General features: G+C 48.3%; 1 protein-coding gene across 3 annotated transcripts in view; it reads left to right on the top strand.

Annotated features, from left to right (window-relative positions):
- LOC120688494 (callose synthase 9-like) overlaps window positions 1-24546 on the top strand; it is a 41566-nt gene that overhangs the window by 5536 nt on the left and 11484 nt on the right. Inside the window, exons 7-34 of one of the 3 annotated variants that reach the window (XM_039970835.1) lie at window positions 848-937; window positions 2082-2179; window positions 2273-2387; window positions 8515-8640; window positions 8722-8798; window positions 8880-8958; window positions 9347-9463; window positions 10216-10318; window positions 10422-10545; window positions 11140-11317; window positions 11417-11469; window positions 11554-11614; window positions 11688-11769; window positions 11991-12040; window positions 12683-12769; window positions 13751-13836; window positions 13912-13936; window positions 14290-14384; window positions 14453-14534; window positions 14643-14803; window positions 14970-15090; window positions 15267-15367; window positions 15467-15557; window positions 15653-15813; window positions 15941-16050; window positions 17839-17973; window positions 24077-24145; window positions 24231-24405. In XM_039970835.1, coding sequence (XP_039826769.1) covers window positions 848-937; window positions 2082-2179; window positions 2273-2387; window positions 8515-8640; window positions 8722-8798; window positions 8880-8958; window positions 9347-9463; window positions 10216-10318; window positions 10422-10545; window positions 11140-11317; window positions 11417-11469; window positions 11554-11614; window positions 11688-11769; window positions 11991-12040; window positions 12683-12769; window positions 13751-13836; window positions 13912-13936; window positions 14290-14384; window positions 14453-14534; window positions 14643-14803; window positions 14970-15090; window positions 15267-15367; window positions 15467-15557; window positions 15653-15813; window positions 15941-16050; window positions 17839-17973; window positions 24077-24145; window positions 24231-24405 — 2852 coding nt within the window. Of the gene's footprint in view, window positions 1-847; window positions 938-2081; window positions 2180-2269; window positions 2388-8514; window positions 8641-8721; window positions 8799-8879; window positions 8959-9344; window positions 9464-10215; window positions 10319-10421; window positions 10546-11139; window positions 11318-11416; window positions 11470-11553; window positions 11615-11687; window positions 11770-11990; window positions 12041-12682; window positions 12770-13750; window positions 13837-13911; window positions 13937-14289; window positions 14385-14452; window positions 14535-14642; window positions 14804-14969; window positions 15091-15266; window positions 15368-15466; window positions 15558-15652; window positions 15814-15940; window positions 16051-17838; window positions 17974-24076; window positions 24146-24230; window positions 24406-24546 lie in introns of all 3 variants that reach the window. The other 2 variants (XM_039970834.1, XM_039970836.1) reach the window with 2 other exon arrangements.

Below are 24546 nucleotides of genomic sequence, written 5' to 3'. Positions count from 1 at the left end.
GGTACCCTAGTCCAGAGGTATCGACACCGACACAGCGACACGCTTTGGCTGTTCTTCCCCTGAACAGATAATATAAATACAGGAAATGTTGTGGTGCGATTATTGCATTTTATTGGTGTTGTAAAGATTCATTAGATTTTAGATATGTTAATGGACTATTAGTGCAAAGTTGATGTATGGATTGCCTGCAAGTTGTCATTTTTAATTTCTTGTAATTGTAATATAATTATCTATTCAAGATACACAGAGACACATAAAAACTATTGACTTCTAGTATTCAGTAAAAAAAAAAGATATCATTAGCCTCAGGGGCACTTCAGATATTTTACTACTTAGTTCAGAGAATTGATTGAAAATAATCAGGATTGCCAAACACTCAGCTTATCCAGGCAGCCGATTCTCCAGACAACTTGCTTACCAGAGAATCTTACTTCATAAATAAGCGAGGTTCAAATAAGCGGAATCAAACAGGGCCCTAATATGTTAACATGAATACAGATGGTAATCCTAAATGCACCATTATTTTGTTGACAAATGAAAGCCATCTTGTAAATATGGTAATGCTAGGTTCTAAGTTGACATGTACTTTTTACTATGCTTGTGAACCCTTTAACTAGGAGCATCTGTGGTCATTGATCATTGGATGAAAAGTAGATGCTAGGAAAAGAATGTCATGACATGTCATTCACATATATCATTGTTCATACTATGTTTTGATATGATTTAAAAATATATATTCTAGTATATTTATAACTTTCGATGGAGTCTTAAATCTTAATGCATTCTATAGCAATATTTTGGTGTTATTGCCTTTGTGGAAATACACTGTAATCCCTCATGTTTGCAGGAAGGTAATGTGAAAAACCAAAGGGAGCATATCGTTCACCTATTGGCAAATGAACAGTCTCGTGTGGGCAAACCATCTGGGAATGAACCGGTATGTGATTGTTCGACACCATTTTACTGTTTCTGTTCATCATGATTTTAGATCTGATTAATGCCAGATTTCTTTTGAAATTCAACTTGTCATCTTAGTAATAATTTAGCATTTTTTTTCTGATTCTTTTCTTGAGTTCAGTCCTTTTCTTTAACATTTATAATATCCTTTGTATTTAGCAAGTAGCTCTTTTCTGAAGTACTTCTTTTTATTCATGAAAAGCTTGTTCATGATCAAGTTGGGAATTTTCCCTATAGTCCTTTCTTCACTCTTGAGATACCATGTGTGTCAATTGTTCTCATTTAATGATGCTTTGCTCACTTTCAAAGAAGAAAGAATGATATTGTGCACAACTAATGTATCTGTTATTCATTTATATCCTCATTTTTTTTTGAACAATATAAATTTCTAGTTCTGTGCTGGCCATTAGTCTATGTGATGGACACACTGGATATTGACATATTGTTGATCCTTTTGTGCTGTTTGGTAATTTTTATGTGAATGGACGTAAATGATTGAACCAGTAACACCATTATCATAAGTGGAAAATTTTCAGATTTTTGTGTCAGTGAAATTGATTCTGCAATCTGCACCTGCGAACACGGACAATATAACATACTGAACTGTAGTGAGGGCATCGGCTATGTTTACATCCTGACAAGAATTGAATTTTTGTTTGGCCATGGTTTCGAATCAAAAAGTTTTATTAGATCTGCGTCTACTTGTCAGCTGTGTTAGTTTTAATGATACAATGATTTTTCCACGATCAGAATTAGTGATTCTATAGATATAGAGAGCACGCTGATATTCAGATGTATATCTTGCTGTTCAATGTCTCATTTGTGGTATCTTCTTTCTCATTCTGTTTACCTTCCTAGCCATGCCATCCTGATCGCTTCTGTACAGTGTTTACCCTGTCATGGCATAGTACTCAGTACCGACTAGTTTCTTGCTTGACCATTGAAGTTGCTACACAATTTTTCCATTTAAATTCAAAGATCTATCCTTTTATTTTTAAAAGATGCGCTGATTGGTAATAGTTTAATGAGAACATTTATCAAGTTCTGCCCCCCAAGATAACATTCTCTTTATTGCTTTAACTTTTCATGCCTTTATTGTTAACATTGTTTCTGTTTCCTGCTAGAAAATTGATGAGGGTGCTGTGCATGCTGTGTTCTCCAAAGCCCTAGATAACTATATCAAATGGTGCAGCTATCTGCCTCTTCGTCCTGTCTGGAATAAGTACATTTTCTTTATATTCTTTACCAATCTATTTAACTCCTTATTTTCCCCTTATTTTGGTTTTAAGGTATTGTATTGTTTTTCTCGTAGCAGTGAATCTTTGACGAAAGAAAAGAAGTTGCTATATGTGTGTTTATACTACTTGATGTGGGGTGAAGCTGCCAATGTACGATTTCTTCCAGAGGGCTTATGCTACATATTTCATCATGTAAGTCTGTAATTCTTGCGAACTTATCTATTATAGTTTTTTGTGTTGCATGCTTTTCCTTTATTTTCCTATTTTTGCATGATCCACACATCAGTATGCCATATCCCTTTTTCTCCTTTTTCTTGTGTTTCTGTGGAAGTATCTTGTGGAAACTGTTATTTGGGTGCTACTGTGCTAGCATTGAACATTCTCCCTCGTATGAGGCTTGGGTGAATCAGACTTTAAAATTCGTAGTTTGTTGGAACAGTACTGAGAGACTAGAAGAAAGAAGAGAATTACTGCCAACAGGTATATGCTAGTGGGAGCACGAACTTGTAGGAGTCCTTCCCTCCTTTTTTTTACCGTGTTGACATGTCGTTCATTACTTTCTAAGGTATTTGTCTTACTTTAAGCAATAATGAGCTGTGTGATATGGAGAGGCACGTTCTATGGGAGGATTGAGGGATATGTGTGCGAGACGGAGGAATGTGCTTGATAGGGAGCAAATAGGTAGAGGAGGATGCTAATGCTATCCTTTAGATCCAAAGGAGATGATGTAGGAAGGAGCTATTCCTTTATGGCCACTCCATGTACACATTAGGGCACCTCCAGTTCTGGTTCGATCTTTCTGTTGGAGTATATTGAGCCCATGTATAGAGGCCCATCTAGAGGCCCATGTATAGGAACTATATATCCCACCCTTCTAGGGTTTGGAGGAATAGAAGCCATTATTCTCTCCTATTCTCTCTCTTACATGGTATCAGCTAGCCTCATCTAGCCGCCGCCGCCGCCGGCACCATGGCCGGCCGGAGGCCGCCGCCGCCGGGGTTTCTCTCCTCCTTCCCTCCCCTCCCCTCCTCTGCTCTGGGCGCCGCCACCTCTCTCCCTGACCTGGGCGCCACCAACTCCCTCCCATCCCCTGTCCTGGGGGCCGCCACCTCCCTCCCCGCCCAGGGCGCCGCCGCCCGGCCACCCTACGACGCCGTGGTGGGTGCGGCCGAGGGCGCCGGGGCAGGGGCCGGCCGATCCGACCTAGCCACGGCTGCCCAGGCCGCTTAGCGCGCGCGGGCGTGGTTGGCGCGGGGGTCGCGGCCAGACCTCTGCCCGCGGGCCCAGGGGCCGCGGGAGCCGTGGCAGGCGGGGGCGGGCCCGATCCCGCGCCCCCTCCGCCTCTGGGGCCCGAGCCGCCCCTGCAGGCACGACCGCCTCTCCTGCAGGCCCCGGCTCGACCCAGCTGCCGCCGCCGGCCCGGCCTGGCGTGCCCCTGCCGCCCCTGCCCCGGCCTGGCGCGGATCTGCTCCCGGCACGGCCGCGCCGCCCTGGCGTGCCCCAACCGCCGCCGCCCCCTGGGCCGCCGCCACCGGCGTGCCAGCCGCCGCCGCCCAAGCCGCCGCGCCCGCGCCGCCCGCGGCGCCCGCGCCGTCCGCCGCCCGCGGCGCCCGCGCCGTCCGCCGCCCGCCTCGCGGCCGCCCTGTGGGACCTTGAGGCCAAGCTCGTCGAGGACAAGCTCGCGCGGGGAGCACACCACGCAGGCCGCCGTCGCGCCCGCCGCGCAGGCCGCCGTCGCAACCGCGGCGCCCGTGCTTGCGTTCGATATGCCCCGCGCGGACGCGCCGTTCGCCGCCGCCGCCTTCCGCGGGCAGCCGATCGCCGCCGGAGCTGCTACGGACGACGACGCTCTCGCCGCTGCCCTCGCTTGGGAGCGCGAGCGCTCCGCGGCCGACGCTCTCACCTGTCGGGTCGCCGTCCCGACCGTCGTCCCCTTCATGGAGCACGGCGCTTCGTCCTCCCACCAGGCTCCGGCCTCTGGATCTGGACTCGGGATCGACCCGCCCGACCGCCTCCTTGGTGCTCCTCTCACCGGCCAGACCGGGGGTGGGGGAGGCCGAGGGTGTCGTCGGCAGAGGGGATGTGATGCTGGTGCTCGGGGCACTCCGGACCCGACTCCGGCTCCCACTCCTGCTCCTGGCCCTGGAGGTACGCACTGGCAGCCAGGGCGCATCCCGATGTGGCCGTTTCAGGGTCAGGAGGGGGGCCCTCGTCCTCAGCCCCAGCCGGCGGCCATGCTCGCCGCTGCTGCTCCCCTGTGCGCGCCGTCCTGGACCCTGCCCGCTCCACCCAGCCAGCAGCCGACCTGGCCTGGGGGGTGGGACCAGGCCGCACTGGCGCAGTCCTTCAGCGCCATGGGGCGGACGCCGCCGGTCAGCACCGAGTGGATCGCCGACTCGGGTGCCTCCTTCCACACCACCCCAGATGTCGGTATCCTCTCTTCTGTCCGACCCCCACACTCCTCTTGTCCTTCTTCCATCATGGTTGGTGACGGGTCTTCCCTTCTTGTCACCGCAGTGGGTTCTGCTCCTGGTTCTTTTCTTCTTCCCAATGTCCTTGTTGCTCCTCAGATGGTTCATAACCTTCTTTCCATTCGTCAGTTTACAGCTGACAATTCTTGTTCCATCGAGTTTGATTCTTCTGGCCTCACTGTAAAGTATTCGGCCTCTCGGCGTCCGCTACTCTGGTGTATCAGCACGGGGCCCCTTTACACCCTTCACCTTCCTTCTTCCGCTGCACCACTTTCGCCTTCTTCTTGGTCTGCCGCTTTTGCCGCGACGCCGTCTTCCACCAACTGGCACCGCCGCCTTGGTCACCCTGGCCGTGACGTTCTGGCTCAGCTCAGTCGTAGTGCCGATGTTCCTAGTACTAGGGCTCCTGCTGAGCCCCTCTGCCATGCGTGCCAGCTCGTCGTCATGTTCGGCTCCCTTTTTCTTCTTCGCATGCGACGCATGCATTTGATTTTGTTCACTGTGACCTGTGGACCTCTCCTGTACTTAGCCTTTCTGGTTATAAGTACTATCTGGTGGTGGTCGATGACTTCTCGCACTACTCTTGGACGTTTCCTTTGCGCGCCAAGTCTGAGGCCTTCCCCACCCTCCTCCACTTCTTTGCCTGGGTGTCCACTCAGTTTGGCCTCACCGTTAAGGCCGTCCAGTGACAACGGGCGGGAGTTCGACAACTCCACCTCCCGTTCTTTCTTCCTCTCTCGGGGTCTTCAGCTGCGTATGTCTTGTCCGTATACCTCTCCTCAGAACGGCAAGGCTGAGCGGATGATTCGCACGACGAACGACGTCGTGCGCACCCTTCTGATCCAGGCCTCTCTGCCCCCGCGCTTCTGGGCTGAGTGCCTCCACACCGCCACCTACTTGCTCAACCGTCTTCCGTCCACTGTTTCTCTTGCTCCCACTCCACACCACGGTCTTTTTGGTACCCCTCCTCGCTACGACCACCTTCGGGTCTTCGGGTGTGTGTGTTACCCTAACACCTCCGCCACTGCTCCTCACAAGCTGGCGCCCGCTCGACTCGTTGTGTGTTCCTTGGTTACTCCCCTGACCACAAGGGGTACCGATGCTTTGACCTCACCTCTTGCCGCGTCCTGATCTCCCGACACGTCGTCTTTGACGAGTCGGATTTTTCCTACTCCACCTCCTCCATACTTTCTCCCGACCCCGAGCTGGAGTCTCTGTTTCCGACTGACCCGGTGGTTCAGCCACCTTTTCCTGTCTCTCCTTTCCCTGCAGGTTTTTCCGGTACACCGACACTGTTCCCGGTGATCCCTGCTGCGCCAAGTGCGGCCCCGGTGCCCGCAGTCGCGCCACGCACGGCACCCGGACCTCCGATCGTGCCGCGCGTGGACCCTGTGTCTCCTGCTGCGCCACGCGCGGCCCCGGTGTCCCCCCTGCACCTGCGCGGTACGCTCAGCCGGTGCGGCCGTGCGGGTGTACCAGCGTCGTCCGACGCCGACTCAGGCGCCGCCGCGGTACGCTCAGCCGGTGCAGGTGTACCGGCGTCGTTCGGTGCCGGCACTAGCGCCGACTCTAGCTCCGGAGGCTTCTGCGACGCCTACACTGGAGTCGTCGCCCCCGCCATCTACACCGGAGCCGCTGCCGCCTCCGCCGACTCGCTCTCGAGTCGAGCTGGAGGTGTTCCACCCGCCAGTCATCCATCGGGATCCTCGGCATATCCATCCCATGGTGACTCGGCGGATGGCGTCTCAGGCCGCGTCTCTCTCTGCCACCGAGGGCGAGCCGCGTGTCTCTCCGGTACCCTCCTCTGTCCGCGACGCCCTGGCGGATCCTCACTGGCGTCGCGCGATGGAAGAGGAGTACGCGGCTCTCCTTGCCAACCAGACGTGGGACCTCGCGCCGCGTCCGTCTGGTTGCAATGTGGTCACCGGCAAGTGGATCTGGACGCATAAGCGTCGGGCTGATGGCACACTAGAGCGCTACAAGGCTCGTTGGGTTCTCCGGGGTTTCACCCAGCGGCCTGGTGTGGACTACGATGAGACCTTCAGCCCAGTGGTGAAGCCTGCTACTGTGCGCACGGTCCTCTCGCTCGCGCTCTCTCGCTCCTGGCCTGTGCACCAGCTGGATGTGAAGAATGCGTTTCTTCACGGCACTCTGTCGGAGACAGTATATTGCTCTCAGCCGGCGGGATTTGTGGACTCGAGTCGTACGGATATGGTCTGCCGGCTCAACAAGTCCCTCTATGGTCTGAAGCAGGCTCCTCGGGCTTGGTACTCTCGGTTAGCCACGTTCTTGCTGACTTTGGGATTCACCGAGGCCAAGGCTGACACTTCTCTGTTCATCTACCGCCGTGGGGATGAGACTGCCTACCTGCTGCTCTATGTTGATGACATTGTGCTCACCGCCTCCAGTCAGTAGTTGTTTGAGCGCGTCATCTCCTCTATGCAGCAGGAGTTTGCTATGAAGGATTTTGGTCAGCTCCACCACTTCTTGGGCGTTACTGTTGAGACTCGCCCGTCTGGCCTGTTCCTTCATCAGCGGCAGTATGCACTCGACATTCTGGAGCGGGCTGGGATGACTGATTGCAAGCCATGCTCCACTCCTGTCGATACTCAGGCGAAGCTGTCTGCTGATCTGGGTGATCCTACTGCCTACCGGAGCCTTGCCGGTGCCTTGCAGTACCTGATCTTCACCCGGCCGGATCTCACCTATGCCGTTCAGCAAGTCTGTCTTCACATGCATGATCCCAGGGAGTCTCACCTTGCTGCGCTGAAGCGTCTCCTCCGGTACGTCCGTGGCACTGTTGGCTTCGGCTTGGTTCTTCACCGCTCTCCCACCTCTGAGCTGGTGGTCTACACCGACGCTGACTGGGCTGGCTGCCCGGACACTCGCCGCTCCACTTTCGGCTACGCCGTCTTCCGCGGCAACCTGGTCTCCTGGTCGTCCAAGCGGCAGCCGGTTGTCTCCCGCTCCGGTGCTGAGGTGGAGTACCGGGTTGTCTCTAACGGCGTGGCGGAGGCATCCTGCGCCGGTAGTTCAGACTGGCGGGGGGGGGTGTTGGAGTATATTGAGCCTATGTATAGAGGCTCATCTAGAGGCCCATGTATAAGAACTATATATCCCACCCTTCTAGGGTTTGGAGGAATAGAAGCCATTATTCTCTCCCATCCTCTCTCTTACACTTTCAAATCCACTGAAGCCGAACAAAAGTATGGTTCACTAGCTCTGCTGCTGCTGCAAATGAAACAATAAAAAAAAATCAGAACTGGGTGATGGTTGAGCACCCTGTGCTATGATGCCCACCCAACCCTGTATGTAGAATATTTTAATTGGGGGTAGCTGCACATGGTTTGAATTGTCTGCAGGCTTCGATTTTGGTTCTGACATGGAGCAGTCAACTGCTACAGCATGCTCAGTTCGGTTTAGGCGAACCGTGCTTTTCCTCTGTTTGCTTTGGGAGCACACTGCTGCTGCCCTTATGCTAGTTGGAGTTCACAAATGTGGATGAACCTGTTGATGTGAAGCCTTTGTAGGTTGAGAGCAAAATTTCTGAGATTTATTTATACCTTTACCTACTGACTGTTTCTTACCTGGTGGTTTATGTGCTATTAAATAATTGTTTATATAAATTTCAGTAAAATAATATAACAACTCACTTTGAAAATATAGATTTTTTTAATACTATATATACTCAAATCCCAATTTTGAAGTTTGCCATGTTGGATTCCAATGTCTGGGTTCGATTTTAACACTTATCTGTTCGAGTAGTGGTCCGAGCAAGTTACTGAAAACTCGATTATGTTTGATGTTATCTTGAGTTATACATGACGCGAACTGTTTGAATTTTACAGCTAGCAAGAGAACTAGAGGAGATTCTGCAAAAACAAACTGCAGAGCTTGCTGAAAGCTGCAATTCTAATGGCAGCTTGTCATTTCTTGAAAATGTCATTTCTCCTTTGTATGATATCATTGCAGCGGTAAGCATGGCTACTGCGTGAGGTAATATCACTTCTTATGATTGGTCCTGTATGGTTTTCTTAATGTTGATTCTGCTGCAGGAAGCGGCCAATAATAAGAATGGGCGTGCACCACATTCTGCATGGAGAAATTATGATGATTTCAATGAGTTTTTCTGGTAAGCAATAATTTGTTTTGGAAGGTGTAAGCAGATCAATTGTGTTTCTGTTTTTCATAACCTTTTGATGGTTCGTTCTAGGTCTCTTAAGTGCTTTCACCTAGGGTGGCCGTGGAGGCTGGACAACCCGTTTTTCTCAAAGCCCAGTAAAAAGGAGAAGGTTTGTTTTTGTTAGTCCTTCGCAATTATATGAGTCTTTCAGATGTAACCAGATCAGTATTTGTGTGCGTGTGTTCAATTTTGGTGATTGCTGATATGTTTTGTTCTTGACCATCATGCCAACATATGAGATATGGCCCCCCTTTAACCAAGCTTTAGTGTGGGCTTGCCCTTTTACAAAAGCTGAGACCACACCAAACATAATTCCTATCTTCCTGAGTTGGCTTAACTTTACCTGGACATTTAAGCTGCAGCTCGTCAGTGAGGGCTGATGCATATCAGTCTTCCCCGACTGCCACACATCCCATTTTGATAAATTGATATCCTAGTGACATAAGCTACCGATCACCATGTTGTCATCATTACAAAATGCACATTTGATTTTGCAGGGCATGTTTGGTAGGGGCCATCACTATGGAAAGACATCTTTTGTGGAACATAGGACTTTTCTTCATCTTTATCACAGCTTTCATCGCCTTTGGATGTTCCTAATTATGATGTTTCAGGTGAATGTAAATTCTTACCATTCAATCATTACTGGTCTCCACAATTTTGTTTGGGATTCAGCTGACATCTATTCTTTCGTAATTACTTCATTGAATTCTTATATTAGTTTTATTCCAAGCGTTGAGTTGCTAGATGTGCAAGAACACAATTAAGTTTTTTTTGGCGTTCCTTTCTTTACCATGGCAAGTTTATCCTGATGGTGTTTTCAAAAAAAAAAGAAGTTTATCCTGATGGTGGTCCCTAGGTTAAACTCATGGCCTCAAGCATGGATAAATGGTAGCAACATCATGAACACCACGAATATGCAACAAACAATCACACACAATTTTTCTCCGACTACAGGTTCTCTAACCATAACTGCAGTAACCATGACCTTGTGAGTGGAAGAAAACGAGGGAGAATTTAGCTGAACTGTGTTCAGTGTTTTTTCCTGGTCTCCAGTACTGATCTATTTACGTTCCAAGATTGCATATTACTTGGATAGAATCAGCATATATTCAGTTATGTATGAGTTTGACTTCGTTTGCATGTACAGTTTTGTACGCCCACGGTGAAAACTTAACAGTAATGGTATCTTGACATTGATGTTTAGCAAGAGATATGCTTACTTCTTTTGTTCTTATGGCCATGAGGATTGATTTGTTTGCTTATTTCTTTTGATGTATCATTAGATGCTTTGTATTGCCAATCTTCAGTGAGCTTTATGTGCTTGCAGTGTAACCTAAGTGTGGTTCTATTTATGTCGATGCAGGGACTAACTATCATTGCTTTTAACAATGGTAGTTTTGACATGAAGACTGTATTGCGACTTCTTAGTCTGGGCCCAACTTATGTCGCAATGAAATTTATTGAGAGTTAGTACATAAGTTTTTTTTGTTACTGTAATATGATGACCTATGTAAAACTATCTTGTTGATTACTAATTTTGCTTTGTTACCTTGTTGTTTTTTGAGGAAGGTCTATTGGACATTCTAATGATGTATGGTGCGTATTCAACTTCTCGTGGATCTGCAATCACCAGAGTGCTTTGGCGATTCTGCTGGTTTACTGTAGCTTCATTGACGATCTGTTACCTATATGTGTATGTTTTTCTTCCACTTATGAGCTCTGATAATTTTATTTCGACCCTTTTTTATAAAGAAATTTCTAGAACGAAAGATTGTGTGATCTGGCATTGACATACTTGAATGTCTTGAAACACAAAGGAACAGCAAATGCTGTATTAGCTGTTTTATATGATTCAGGGTGAATGATGAAAGCCATAAAATATTTCAATCCATGTACTAAATAAGCAACTCTTTGTAAAGAGATAAGACGTTATAGACTTGTAGCCATGTACATGCTCTGTTGGCCAGATAGGTCTGATGTTGTTGCGCCAATCAAGACTTAGAAACTGAGAAGTGAGAACTGGTCTTTCTTATCTGATATTATCTCTGCTGGCCTGGTTGAAATATGGTCTGTTTTCATGCTTGAAGCATGCTCTATGCTGTTTCCGATTTTCTACCAAATTTTCTAAGTGTTAAAAAGTTATTAAAATTTGATGATAGGTTCAATTTTTAATAGGCCCATCAACCAGATCATGAAGTGAATTAAATTACATTTGGTCTGCTGGCCCCTCAACCTAATCATGAAGTGAAATTGTGATGAAACTTCTAATAGTTCTATCATTTCCCAGCAAGGCACTTCAAGATGGGACACAGTCAGCAACATTCAAGATATATGTTTTTGTAATCAGTGCATATGCGGGTGTTAAGATTATTATGAGCCTCCTTATGAGCGTCCCTTGTTGCCATGGTTTGACTGAGGCTTGCTACCGTTGGTCTGCTGTACGCCTTGTTAAATGGATGCATCAGGTCTTGTCCTTTTTAGCACTTTTTGGGTACCTGTTCTTTTGAATTCTTTGTATACTATATCTTCTGCTTAGGATATCTGACATTTTATTTTTGTTGAAGGAGAACAATTATGTTGGAAGAGGCATGCATGAGAGCCCCCTTGACTATATCAAGTAATCCTTTAGAACTTTCAAGCTAATACTGTGATTCTGCTAACAAAGTGGAAGCCATCGTTACTTATTATATTTACTGTGCAGATACGTTGCTTTCTGGATTGCAATTCTTGGTGCAAAATTTTCATTCACCTATTTTCTTCAGGAAAGATTTAGTTTATCAGTTTCTACTATCTGTAAGCATTGATCTTGCTCTAAAGTGTGGCTTTATTATGCAGATAAAACCTCTTGTGAAACCAACAAGAGCTGTAATCAATTTCAAAGGCTTGCAGTATGCCTGGCATGACTTTGTTTCAAAAAGTATGTCAATATTACTTTTCCTACAAATATCACAATGCCTTTTTTTTTCTTTTCAGCAACCTCGGATCCTATAATATTTCATTATTGTGTATATGGAAAAAATTTCCTGTGAGAAGTGCCTATCTCTTTGTAAATATTAATACTTTCACTACTTCGTATCGTCATGAGATGGTTAAAGATGTGCACCACTTGTAATCGATTGGTTCTTACTTTGCTTGCAGATAACCATAATGCTATTACAATCCTTTCTTTATGGGCTCCAGTGGTGTCAGTAAGTACTATTGTTTACTTCTAGTTCTAGCTCTCTAAACTTTTATTATGTCATAGGAATCACAGGCAGCTATATTAACTTTTGAGCAATTACCATTGAAAATTAAACAATAACATATCTAATTCTAGATGACACTGCTATAAACTTGTAAGAAAAAATGAATTGATTATCTATCTGGTTTCTCACCTTGACTGCTTGTTGCATTCCCAGCTCCATAAATTAAAATAGAATAAAAACAATCATGCATTCCAAGTAGGCCTTGAAGTCAATTCTTCTGGCATAATGGTAGTTTATGTTTCTAGTTATTTATAAATTGATCTGTAATGTCGTGGGAATGCTCAGCCTTTACTAGAGTAATATGTGCCAAAACAGGACTCTTATTATAATAATCTTCCTCAGTCAGCACCCTTGTTAACATTTCTTCATGCACCATTGGGTCAAACATCGACCAAATTGTGCTTGTGATGTTCCATTACTGCATGTTTTGATGTACTGAATGTATTGATGGAAAGTATTCCTTTGTTATTTTGGTATTGCTTAGTTATCATTTGTATCATATATGTCCCTATTTTGAGCTTAGGTCAAATGTGCAGTGAACATTTGAATATTATACTTTTTTAATCTAAATATCCATTTATGCAGATTTACCTTTTGGACATCCATGTATTTTACACTGTTATGTCTGCTATTTATGGATTTCTCCTTGGTGCGCGCGATCGCTTGGGAGAGGTTACCAACTTAAACTTTGGATTTGAACTACTGTCATGCTTTTGATGTTATTTCTCGCTGATCTGTCAATCTTGTAATTTTGTATTCTTATTATTGTGCAATGCCATTTCTTGTCCATCCTTTTGTATCATCTTGACTATTTTTTTCTATCATTTTCATGCTAGCACAGTATGCCTGCAAGATGTAAGTCAATTGCAAGTGCACTTGGTTATGCGAACAAACTCTTTTGTAGTCTAACACAGATGAAAAATAACTCGCATAATTTTGTCCAATCAGTTTAGCCATTCCACCAGCGCATTATAATGTTTCTAGATGTTTTAGACTCCCAACACTTGAACAAGGCAGTAGTCGCTTCCTCTTTGTACGATCTATTTACCCTCTTCATCGTTTTTCTCCTGCAATCCCGCACTCTACCTTACTTATTCGAATCAAAATGCCGAGTCCTGATAGCCTTTGGCAGGGGTTCTTTGGGAAAGTACAACTATCTATTTGACCACAAAAACAGTTTCTGAACCATAGTAAAAATGGTGTGCTGTTGCCACGCTCCTGTAGTGTAGTGGTAAGCTCCCCAGTCGAGGAATACAGGGTTCAAATCCTGGTGGCATCAATAAAACCCCCTTGCTGGCAACCCAAAAAAATAGTGGCAGGGCGCCGGCTTGTAGTATTTGTGGTTGGTTTAGGCCCTCCCACGAGGGGATAGTTGCAGTGATCGCCAGCCAAAGGAGTCGTGGTTGGCCTAGGTTACGGTGCGACCCTATAGGGTGAAGTTTGGGGTTTGGAGATTTCTGGGTCGTGTTGACTGATGTTCCTTCTCAGATAAAAAAAAACGTGGGGGCAGTCCTCCACCGGCCTAGTTTTTTACATGCTTTGCTGTAGTCTTCTTTTCTTGCTGTTATCCGTCAGTTTGTATCAAATATATTGATGATCAGTTTTGTTTGTTTGCTAATTCATGCTGTCTTTTATTTTTGTTTGTGTTTTCAGATTAGTTCTGTTGAAGCAGTTCACAGATTCTTTGAGAAGTTCCCTGGAGCATTCATGGACAAACTTCATGTTGCTGTTCCAAAAAGGTTTGTGGTGTCATAAATTCTTGCTTATCTGCTTCGTTGTTATACTCTAAGCCCTGATTTTAATCCTCTGTACAGGAAACAACTGCTATCTTCCAGTCAGGTATGAGTCAGTTAATATTACTATTTAAGGCTAGTTCTACTAGTTCTGCTATCTTCAAAATTTGTCCTTTGACCAGTAACTAATGCCATGTAATGTAAATTTTGTCTAACAAAAAATAATATCAGTAGACCGATATTTATAAGTACTTTTCCAATGGTTATGATTTTGTTGCTACAAACATGATAGTATAGGAGGAATTAATATTCAAAAGGCTAGTTTTGGAAACCGTGCCAAGTCAGACTGCACTTTTATTTGGGGACAGAGGGAGTATATCCCTTTAGTTTTTTTTTAAACTGTGCCATTCCTTGTTGTTACTTACAAAGAGTTGACACTAAAAACACCAAATTTACCAGCTTACAGAGTTGAACAAGTTTGATGCATCTAGATTCGCCCCCTTCTGGAATGAAATTGTGAGGAATTTAAGGGAAGAAGATTATATTAGCAATGCGTAAGTAATGCTTCAATAATTGTTGATTACTATATGTAAATTTTGGTTGACCCTTGTCCTATTTGCAGTGAATTAGAATTGCTTTTGATGCCCAAGAATGATGGAGTTCTTCCAAATGTGCAGTGGCCACTTTTCTTGCTTGCTAGCAAGGTCAAAAGTTTAAAGAATTTTTAACTGCTAAAAAGTCCCCCTGCATGATTTTCAGTTCTTTTTCTTTTTCTGTTTCATCTCAATGAGCACCTTCCCTTTCCAATGTAGGTTTTCTTAGCTAAAGATATCGCAGCTGACTGTAAAGACTCACAAGAAGAACTTTGGCTGAAAATATCAAAGGATGAATACATGCAATATGCTGTTGTAGAGTGCTTCCATAGCGTTTATCATATTCTGACTTCGATACTAGAGAAAGAAGGACGTCTCTGGTAAATAATTTTTTCTGTAATGTTTTTATTAATTATTTAAAACTTTTATATCATCTGTATCCTTCCCCAACTTGCTTGGGACTGAAAGGCTTTGTTACCGCTGTTCCATTCCGCCTTGTAAATTCAACAGATTTTTTTATGGTACATTGTTCTTTGGAAAATTTAGGGTGGAGAGAATTTATGGTGGTATCCATGAAAGCATTTCAAAGAAGAACATCCAAAGTGATCTTCATTTCTCCAAATTGCATATTGTTATTGCCAAGCTTGTTGCTGTCCTTGGAATACTGGTATGTACTAAGGTTGGCATTAGTTTATAGGTTCATTAACTCTTTGTATTTCCGGGCCTTATTTATTAACTCTTTATAACCTTAATGATGGGCTAAATCTCAAATTTAGATATGGGATCACCTTATTCATGTGTCAAGTCTCATGTATTTATAACTGTCAATACACTGTTTTGTAGAGGGGTACCACAGAGTCAAGTGATATGAAAAAGGGAGCAGTTAATGCTATTCAGGACCTATATGAAGTTGTTCACCATGAAGTGTTTTCCATTGATATGAGGTCTGCAATCTGTTTGTAATTTCTTCTATTCCAACCTTATTATTTTCAGATCTATATGTTCAGAATTGCTTTCTAATGCCCTTCGTTTACAAATATTAGGGATCACCTTGATGAGTGGACTCAGATAAATAGAGCAAGAGCTGAAGGCCGCCTCTTCAATAATCTTAAGTGGCCAAATGATCCTGTATTGGTATTGTCTCGAGCATTGGATCTTCTTCTTTGTTGAATGTTTATTTTTCTATTAAGTAGTCATTAGTTTGAACTATGCTGGTGTTATTTATCCAGAAGGACTTGATCAAGCGATTGTATTCACTTCTGACAATCAAAGAATCAGCTGCAAGTGTTCCTAAAAATTTGGAAGCCAGGCGGAGACTTCAGTTCTTTACGAACTCTCTGTTTATGCAAATGCCTGTTGCAAGGCCTGCTTCAGAAATGTTTTCCTTTAGGTGGGACTCCTTCAGTTCCTCTGTTGCCCCTTTCACTTTAGTTAACAGGAGATTATCTTGTTACGTGCGATTTTGTCTGTCTTTCAGTTATAGTTATACCAATGGTGTTTTTTACTTTGTTATGCAGTGTGTTTACTCCATATTACTCCGAGATTGTTCTCTACAGCATGAATGAACTTCAGAAGAAAAACGAAGATGGTATAACTACACTGTTTTATCTGCAGAAGATATACCCAGGTTTGTTCTTTCCTTTACATGAACAGTTCAAACAGTCCTGGAGTATGAACCTTGAAAATGTAAAAAAGTATCAGTCTAGGTGTAACCATTTGAGACATCCCCTTGTTTTCTTTCTCAAGCTGTGCACCTTTGAGTATATCTGTTCTCTTGCGAGGTGTATGCAATTTTTTTCAAAACGGGTCAAGTGTCCACCATTTGCTCATGCATGTCTCCACCATGCGAGATCCTTAAGCATAGAGCTTTATGGTTTCTAGGTGGTTCGGTATTTTAACCTTGCTAATTAGGGTTCTGCTGTGCTACGGTGACAAACACTTTCAGTTTTTAGGGTGCTTGCTGTCTGGAACTGAAAATGCTACAAGATTAAGAAAGAGAGAGCCCAAATTTTGAGATGAATTTATCTTAAGGTGATGGAAAATTGACGCTCACCCCTCATTGGAGCGTTCTTGTAAGGGCCTTGTTTCAATTCAACTAGTGGTTATTCTTTTCTTCTGTAAAATAAAATAGGTGAGCCCCTGGCCTTGGTAGTTTAGGCAAGGTTCTCCTTGATTGGTGTTTTTATAAACCAAACCCCAGGAGACCCTTGCCTATATATGTATGAGTGCTTTGCACCTCCATAATCAATCTACTAATTTCTCAGCCATACCTTCCTTCAAGCACCTGCCTTAACAACACTTGGGGTTGGGGCCTCTCCAAGAAACACTGACACTCAAATTTCATAGGCAGTGGCAACAATTGGTGATAAACATGGAACCCTTTTACTCAACTCTAATGCTGTCCTAAGAAGTTGAAGTGATCAAACGAATAAGGATGGCACATCCTAGGAGCCTCCCAACAGACTTATATAAATCTCCTGCACTCAATTTGCTCCAGAACAATGTCAACGAATGTACATCTCATTGCCTGGCTTTCCATGGATCAAAGTTTATTCGGTAGAAGTGCTCATAGGGTGTATATTTTCCTATCCAAAATGTAGCCCATATTTGCTCGAAATAGAAGGATGAACCTGTCCACACGGCCCTTAATTGACATATTCTGCCCATGTATAAATGCACTCATAAGGCTCATAAGCCCATTGTATCTTAGGATCTATCTATATTTTTGGGATCTATTGCCTAGGTACTCAACAAATGCCACTATAATTGAATACAGCAGTAGTTCGTATATTAATTCCGATGCTATGATTATAGAATTATCACATGAAGTTAATATTTAAAACGCCATTGGATTTTTTCCTTGTTAATAAAAAAATTGGTAATTAATGTTTAATATAGTATTATGGATCCCTCTCCCTGTTTGCCCCCAAAATGAAAAGAACAGAGGGTACTTTCTACTCTATTTGGCTTATTCTTGAAGCCAGTATTGGTGCCGGCTATCTGATGTCTCTTGCAAGCTACTCCCTCCATCCGGTTATGATATACGTATTTCAATCGAACACAGAGACTAAGGAAGGCAGCGATCCAGCATTAGTACTCTTGTCCATTGCCAAATCATATTTACTCGCATCGCTTCGATTCATCGGCCATCGCCGCCCTCTATCTGTGCACGCGGGCTCTTCATGCCAGCAACCCAAAGCGACACGCGATGTTTCTGAGAAAAATCGGCGCCAGCCTGTAATACGTAGATCATAAATGACTAATTTTCCCGACGCAATATGTACATCATAAACGGATGGAGGGAATAGTATTATGTGTAATAACCTTTCTGGTGTAATGATGGAACTTTCACTTACTGTATGAAATCACGTTTCCTCGGTTTAACATTTCTATTGTGATGGACTTATATAAACAGATGAATGGAAGAATTTCCTTACTCGTATCAACAGGGATGAAAATGCAGCAGATTCTGAACTTTTTGGCAACCCAAATGACATACTTGAACTACGTCTGTGGGCTTCTTATCGTGGGCAGACCTTGGCACGAACTGGTTTGTTATCCTCTAAGCCTTTGTATATTCCACATATGGTATATTAATTTGATAGGCTCATGTTTGCTTTCACTTGATCCTGTTTTCTATACTAGTGTAGGAAGGAATATTTGCTGGTATTCCTCCAACCCTAGAAGGGTGGGTATATATAATACCTATACATGGGCCTCTATACACATGGGCTCAATATACACCAACACCCCCCGCAGTCTGAACTACCGGCACAGCGGTGTTCAAGACTGGACAACAATAAAGCCAACACCCCCCGCAGTCTGAACAACCGGCGCAGCGGTGTTCAAGACTGGACAAGAAGAGAGTACAAAGGGCTAATACCCCCCCCCCCCCCCCCCGCAGCCACAACTAGCCACCGGCTACGTTGAGGCTGGAGCGAAACTCCGAGAAGGTCGAGGAGGGCAGTTCCTTGGTGAAGATGTCAGCAAACTGGGAGGTAGTCGGGACATGGAGTACCCGAACATCGCCGATGACGACTCTGTCGCGCACGAAGTGTAGGTCGATCTCCACATGCTTCGTCCGCTGATGCTGGACGGGGTTGGTGGAGTGATACACGGCGCTAACGTTGTCGCAATAGACGAGCGTGCTCTTGGCGAGCGGGCTGTGGAGCTCCGCCAAAAGCTGTCGTAGCCAGGACGCCTCCGCCACGTCGTTAGCAACAACCCGGTACTCCGCCTCAGCACTGGAGCGGGAGACAACCGGGTGCCGCTTGGACGACCAGGAGACCAGGTTGCCGCCCAGGAAGACGGCGTAGCCGGAAGTGGAGCGACGAGTGTCCGGGCAGCCAGCCTAGTCAGCGTCGGTGTAGACCACCGGCTCAGCAGAGGACGAGCGGTGAAGCACCAGACCGAGGTCCACAGTGCCACGGATGTAGCTGAGGAGACGCTTCAGCGCAGCAAGGTGTGACTCCCATGGATCATGCATATGGAGACAGACCTGCTGGACAGCGTATGTGAGGTCCGGCCTGGTGAAGGTGAGGTACTGCAATGTGCCGGCCAGACTCCGGTAGGCCGTAGGATCAGCCACCGGATCACCCAGATCAGCAGACAGCTTCGCCTGATTGTCGACAGGAATGGAGCAGGGCTTGCAATCAGTCATCCCAGCCCGCTCTAAGATATCCAGTGCGTACTGCCGCTGGTGAAGGAGAAGACCAGACTGACGAGGCTCAACAGTGACGCCCAAGAAGTGGTGGAGCTGACCAAGATCCTTCATAGCGAACTCCTGCCGCAAAGAGGAGATGGCACTCTGAAGCAACTGCTGACTGGAGGCTGTGAGCACAATGTCATCAACATAGAGGAGCAGTTATGCAGCCTCATCCCCACGGTGGTAGACGAAGAGAGACATGTCAGACTTGGCCTCGGTGAACCCCAATGTCAGCAAGAACATGGCGAACCGAGAGTACCAAGCCCGAGGAGCCTGCTTCAGTCCATAGAGAGACTTGTTGAGCCGGCAGACCATATCCGGACGACTCGAGTCCACAAACCCCGCTGGCTGAGAGCAGTAGACAGTCTCCGACAGTGCCGTGAAGAAACGCATTCTTCACGTCCAGTTGGTGCACAGCCCAAGAGCGCGAGAGCGCAAGCGAGAGGATCGTGCGCACCGTAGCGGGCTTCACGACTGGACTGAAGGTCTCATCATAGTCCACACCAGGCCGCTGAGTGAACCCCCGAAGAACCCAGCGAGCCTTGTAGCGCTCCAGTGTGCCATCCGCCCGACGCTTATGCGTCCAGATCCACTTGCCAGTCACCACATTGCAACCAGACGGACGCGGCACGAGGTCCCACGTCTGGTTGGCAAGAAGAGCCGCGTACTCCTCTTCCATCGCGCGACGCCAGTGAGGATACGCCAAGGCGTCGCGGACAGAGGAGGGTACTGGAGAGACCCGCCGCTCTCCCTCGGTGGCGGAGAGAGTCGCGGCCTGAGACGCCATCCGCCGAGTCACCATGAGATGGATATGCCGAGGATCCCGATGGATGACTGGCGGGTGGTACACCTCCGGCTCGGCTCGAGAAGGAGCCGGAGGAGGCGGCGGCGGCGACAGCTCCGGCGTCAGCGTCGCAGGAGCCTCCGGAGCAGGAGGCGGCGCCAGTGTCGACGCCGAGCGACGCCGGTACACCTGCACCGGCTCAGCGTACCGCTGCGGTGCCGTAGTCGGCGCCGAGCGACGCCGGTACACCTGCACCGGCTGAGCGTATCGTTCAGGTGCAGGGGAAGGCACTGGGGCCGCGCGTGGCGTAGTGGGAGACACCGGGTCCGCGCGCGCCATGACCGGAGGTCCCGCAGGCACCGGGGACGCGCTCGGCGCAGCAGGGATCACCGGAAGCGGTGCCGGCGTGCTAGGAAAACCTGCAGGAAATGGACAGACAGGCAACGATGGCTGAACCACCGGGTCAGTCGGAAACAGAGACTCCAGCTCGGGGTCAGGAGAAGGTGTAGAGGAGGTGGAGTAGGGGAAATCCGACTCGTCAAAGACGACGTGTCGGGAGATCAGAACGCGGCGAGAGGTGAGGTCAAAACATCGGTACCCCTTGTGGTCAGGGGAGTACCCGAGGAACACACAACGAGTCGAGCGGGGCGCCAGCTTGTGAGAAGTGGTGGCGGAGGTGTTAGGGTAACACGCACACCCGAAGACCCGAAGGTGGTCGTAGCGAGTAGGGGTACCGAAGAGAGTGGTGTGGAGTGGGAGCAGGAGAAGCAGTGGACGGAAGGCGGTTGAGCAGGTAAGTGGCGGTGTGGAGGCTCTCAGCGTAGAAGCGCGGGGGCAGAGAAGCCTGTATCAGAAGGGTGCGCACGACGTCGTTCGTCGTGCGAATCATCCGCTCACCCTTGCCGTTCTTAGGAGAGGTATACGGACAAGACATACGCAGCTGAACACTCCGAGACAGAAAAAGGACCGGGAGGTGGAGTTATCGAACTCCCGCCCGTTGTCACACTGGACGGCCTTAACGGTGAGGCCGAACTGAGTGGACACCCAGGCAAAGAAGTGGAGGAGGGTGGTGAATGTCTCAGACTTGGCGCGCAAAGGAAAAGTCCAAGAGTAACGAGAAAAATCATCAATAATGACCAGATAATATTTATAGCCAGACATGCTGAGTATAGGAGATGTCCACAGGTCACAGGGAATCGGATCAAAAGCATGCGCAGCATGCGAAGAAGAAGAAAACGGAAGTCTAACATGACGACCTAACTGGCACGCATGACAGAGGTGCGCAACATGAGCCCTATTATATGGAACATCAGTACTGCGGCTGAGCTGAGCCAAAACGTCGCGGCCGGGGTGACCAAGCCGGCGGTGCCAGGTGAGGGAAGAAGGCGTCACGGCAAAAGCAGCAGACGAAGAAACCGAAGGCGAGGCAGCAGAAGCAGGAAGCCGAAGAGTGTAAAGGGGTCCCGGGCTGTCACATCGGAGGAGCGGACGCCGGGAAACCGAATCCTTCACAGTAAGATCGGAGGAGTCAAATTCGATAGAACAAGAGTTGTCAGCAGTAAACTGGCGAATAGAAAGAAGGTTGTGAACCATTTGAGGAGCAACAAGAACATTAGGAAGACGAGGAGAAGAACCCACGGCGGTGACAGGAAGGCAAGACCCATCACCAACCATGATAGAAGAAGGATAAGAGGGGTGTGGGGGTCGGACAGAAGAGAGGATACCGGCATCAGGAGTGGTGTGGAACGAGGCACCCGAGTCGGCAATCCACTCGGTGCGGGCCGGCGGCGTCAGTCCCATGGTGCTGAAGGACTGTGCCAAAGCGGCCTGGTCGCACCCCCCAGCCTGGCTGGGCTGAGCGGGCGGGGTCCAGGACGGCGCGAAGAGTGGAGCAGCGCCAGTGAACATGGCCGCCGGCTGGAGCTAAGGACGAGGCCCCCCTCCCGGACCCTGGAATGGCCACATCGAGATGCGCCCTGACCATGGGTTGCTGAAGGATGGTCAGGGCGTACCTCCAGGGGCGGGAGCCGGAGCCGGAGTCGGCAGGCCCCAGACGCAGGGCCTGGTCCCCACCGGTACCCCCAGACGCAGGGCCACCAGTGCCACCACCCCCCCCCGGCGACGTCCACGCCCCCCTCCTCCGGTCTGCCCGGCGGGAGCAGCACCAAGGAGGGAGGTGGCAGGAGCAGCGGAGGAGGCCGGTGGAGCAGCAACGAGCGCGGCGGGGGTGGGCGAGGACGATCCGGGCGCGAGGCCCCTGGCGATCTCCTCGAGGGCGAGGTCGTCCCGGACCTGCAAGTAGGTGGGGAAGGGCCTCTGTCGGGCGATCCAGCTCTTCAGGTGGTCGTAGGTGCTGCTCAGGCCCCGCAGGACATTGAGCACCAAGACCCGATCGTACACCGGATCCCCGAGGTCGTGAAGAGCATCGGCCATGCTCTTCATCCGCCGGCAGTACTCACCGACGGAGAGGCCCCCCTGCACGAAGGTGCGGAAGGTGGCGTCGAGCTGGACGGCGCAGTACTCGGCGTTGCCGAGGAACTGCCCCTCGAGCGCCACCCAGGCCTGCCGCGCGGTGCCGCCGTGGGTCCTGGCGAGGTCCTGAAGATCTAGGGAGATGGTTCCGAAGATCCAGGACATGGCGACGTGTCGAGACGCAGCCACGCCACGTCTCACGCCTCGATCGGCGAGTCGACGAGGACGTGGTCATCGAGGGCGTAGCGGCGGAGGGTGAGGAGGACCTGGTCCCGCCAGCGGCCGTAGGAGGAGGACGCGGGGTCGAGGAGGACGGAGACTAGGGCCTTGATGTTCTGGACGCCGGAGGCCTGGAGGTGGAGCTGGGCGACCATGGGGTCGGTCGGGTCGTACCGGCCTCCAGATCCACGGGGGCGGGGGGGGGTTGGTGGGAGGAAGAGTCGCTGTGCTCGGGGTCGACAGGTTGGCTGGAGGAGACGCGGAGGAAGCGCTCCGCCTCGGCGACTCAGAGAGTGAGGGCGTCGGCCGTGGCACGCTCGCGCTGCCAGGCCAGGGCAGCCACGCGGACCCGCTCCTGGGCCGCCGAAGCCTCCGACTTGGCGGCGAGGAGCGCCGCGGCGAGAGCGGTGTCGGCCTGCTGCCCACGGAAGGCGGCGGCGGCGAGCGGCGCATCCGCGGGGGCCATCCCGAGGCCCGACCACGCGGGATCGGGCGGGGCGACGGCGGCGGCCTGCTTGTCCGCAGCGATGCGGCGCGGTGGGCTGCAGCGGCAGCGGTGGCCGCATCACCGGCAGGCGGCAGCAGCAGGGGCTGCAGGGGGCCGGTAGCACCCCCCGCGCCACCTGCGCCCGCGCCCCCTGCGCCCGCGCTAGCAGTGGCGGCGGCGGTGGCGGCGGCAGGTGCACGCCGGGCAACAGCGGCGGCGGGCTGGAGTGTGGAGAGAGGCTAACCCTAGGCTAATGATACCATGGAAGGAATAATTGCTGGTATTCCTCCAACCCTAGAAGGGTGGGTATATATAATACCTATACATGGGCCTCTAGATGAGCCTCTATACACATGGGCTCAATATACACCAATAACTAGGACCTTTTCCTTTTATCTGAATTTATGAACAACAGAATTTATTGCTAGCTTTTTATTTCGTTCTGGTTTGAGAAACTGTAGAGGAACAGGATTTTGTATAATGCGTGGATGATTTTATTGCATTGAGGGCTAGGCCGTTATATATTGGGGTACATGACTTGGAGGGCAAGCCTCTCCTACGGTATGGTAGAGTCCGGATACAATCCTAACCTACCTATTACAGAGATATCCCAAATATACTCTAATAGAAACCATACACTTATTTTGGGTTGATGCCCCTGATTACACAAGTAGCTAAATTTTTTTATGGTGGTTCAATGATGTTTGAATCTTGAATAGTATATCAGTACTTTGTATTTCTCATCTTTTACTCTATTGTTTGAAGTCATGTTTGCTTGTTATTGATTTCTGATGACATGAGAAAAGACTGATCTGTTGGTGACTCCTGTGTTTCAAGTCATGTGTGCTTATTGGTGATTTCTTATGCAGTGAACAAAGACTAACCCGTGACCGTATGAGTATTTTCTTATTGTAACTTGTTTTCCATTCTCTTCGAAAGTTTGAATATAATCACATCAACACCTTTTGTACTATGTTGCTCTGCAGTTCGTGGTATGATGTACTATAGAAAAGCCCTTATGCTGCAGAGTTATTTGGAGAGGATACAATCTGAAGGTATCTGTACTGATTAGCTTGCAAGATGCATAAATGCTATTTGTCTGAATGAATATCCCCTTTTCTTGTTGTTTTTGTTTGCTAGATCGTGAATCTACATTTGCTTTGGCCGGTTCAGCTGATACACATTTTGAGTTGTCTCCTGAGGCGCGTGCGCAGGCTGATTTGAAGTTTACCTATGTGGTCACCTGCCAAATTTATGGAAAACAGAAGGGAGAAGGCAAGCCCGAAGCTGCAGATATAGCCCTACTAATGCAAAGGTGCTTTTGGTTTTATGTTCTAGAAATGTCTTTGCTTGTTCTTTTGTCTCTCTTTGTAAAAAACTTATGGGGCCTAGTTAGTTCTGTCTCTCTTTCACCACAAGCACACAAGCACCACAAGCACACAAGCGCATGCACACA

This window comes from Panicum virgatum, chromosome 9N (genome assembly GCF_016808335.1).
Source record: "Panicum virgatum strain AP13 chromosome 9N, P.virgatum_v5, whole genome shotgun sequence".
In the NCBI taxonomy this organism is placed as follows: Eukaryota; Viridiplantae; Streptophyta; class Magnoliopsida; order Poales; family Poaceae; genus Panicum; species Panicum virgatum.
Note: the sequence above shows the minus strand (reverse complement) of the source record. Positions and strands in the feature narration are given on the sequence as shown.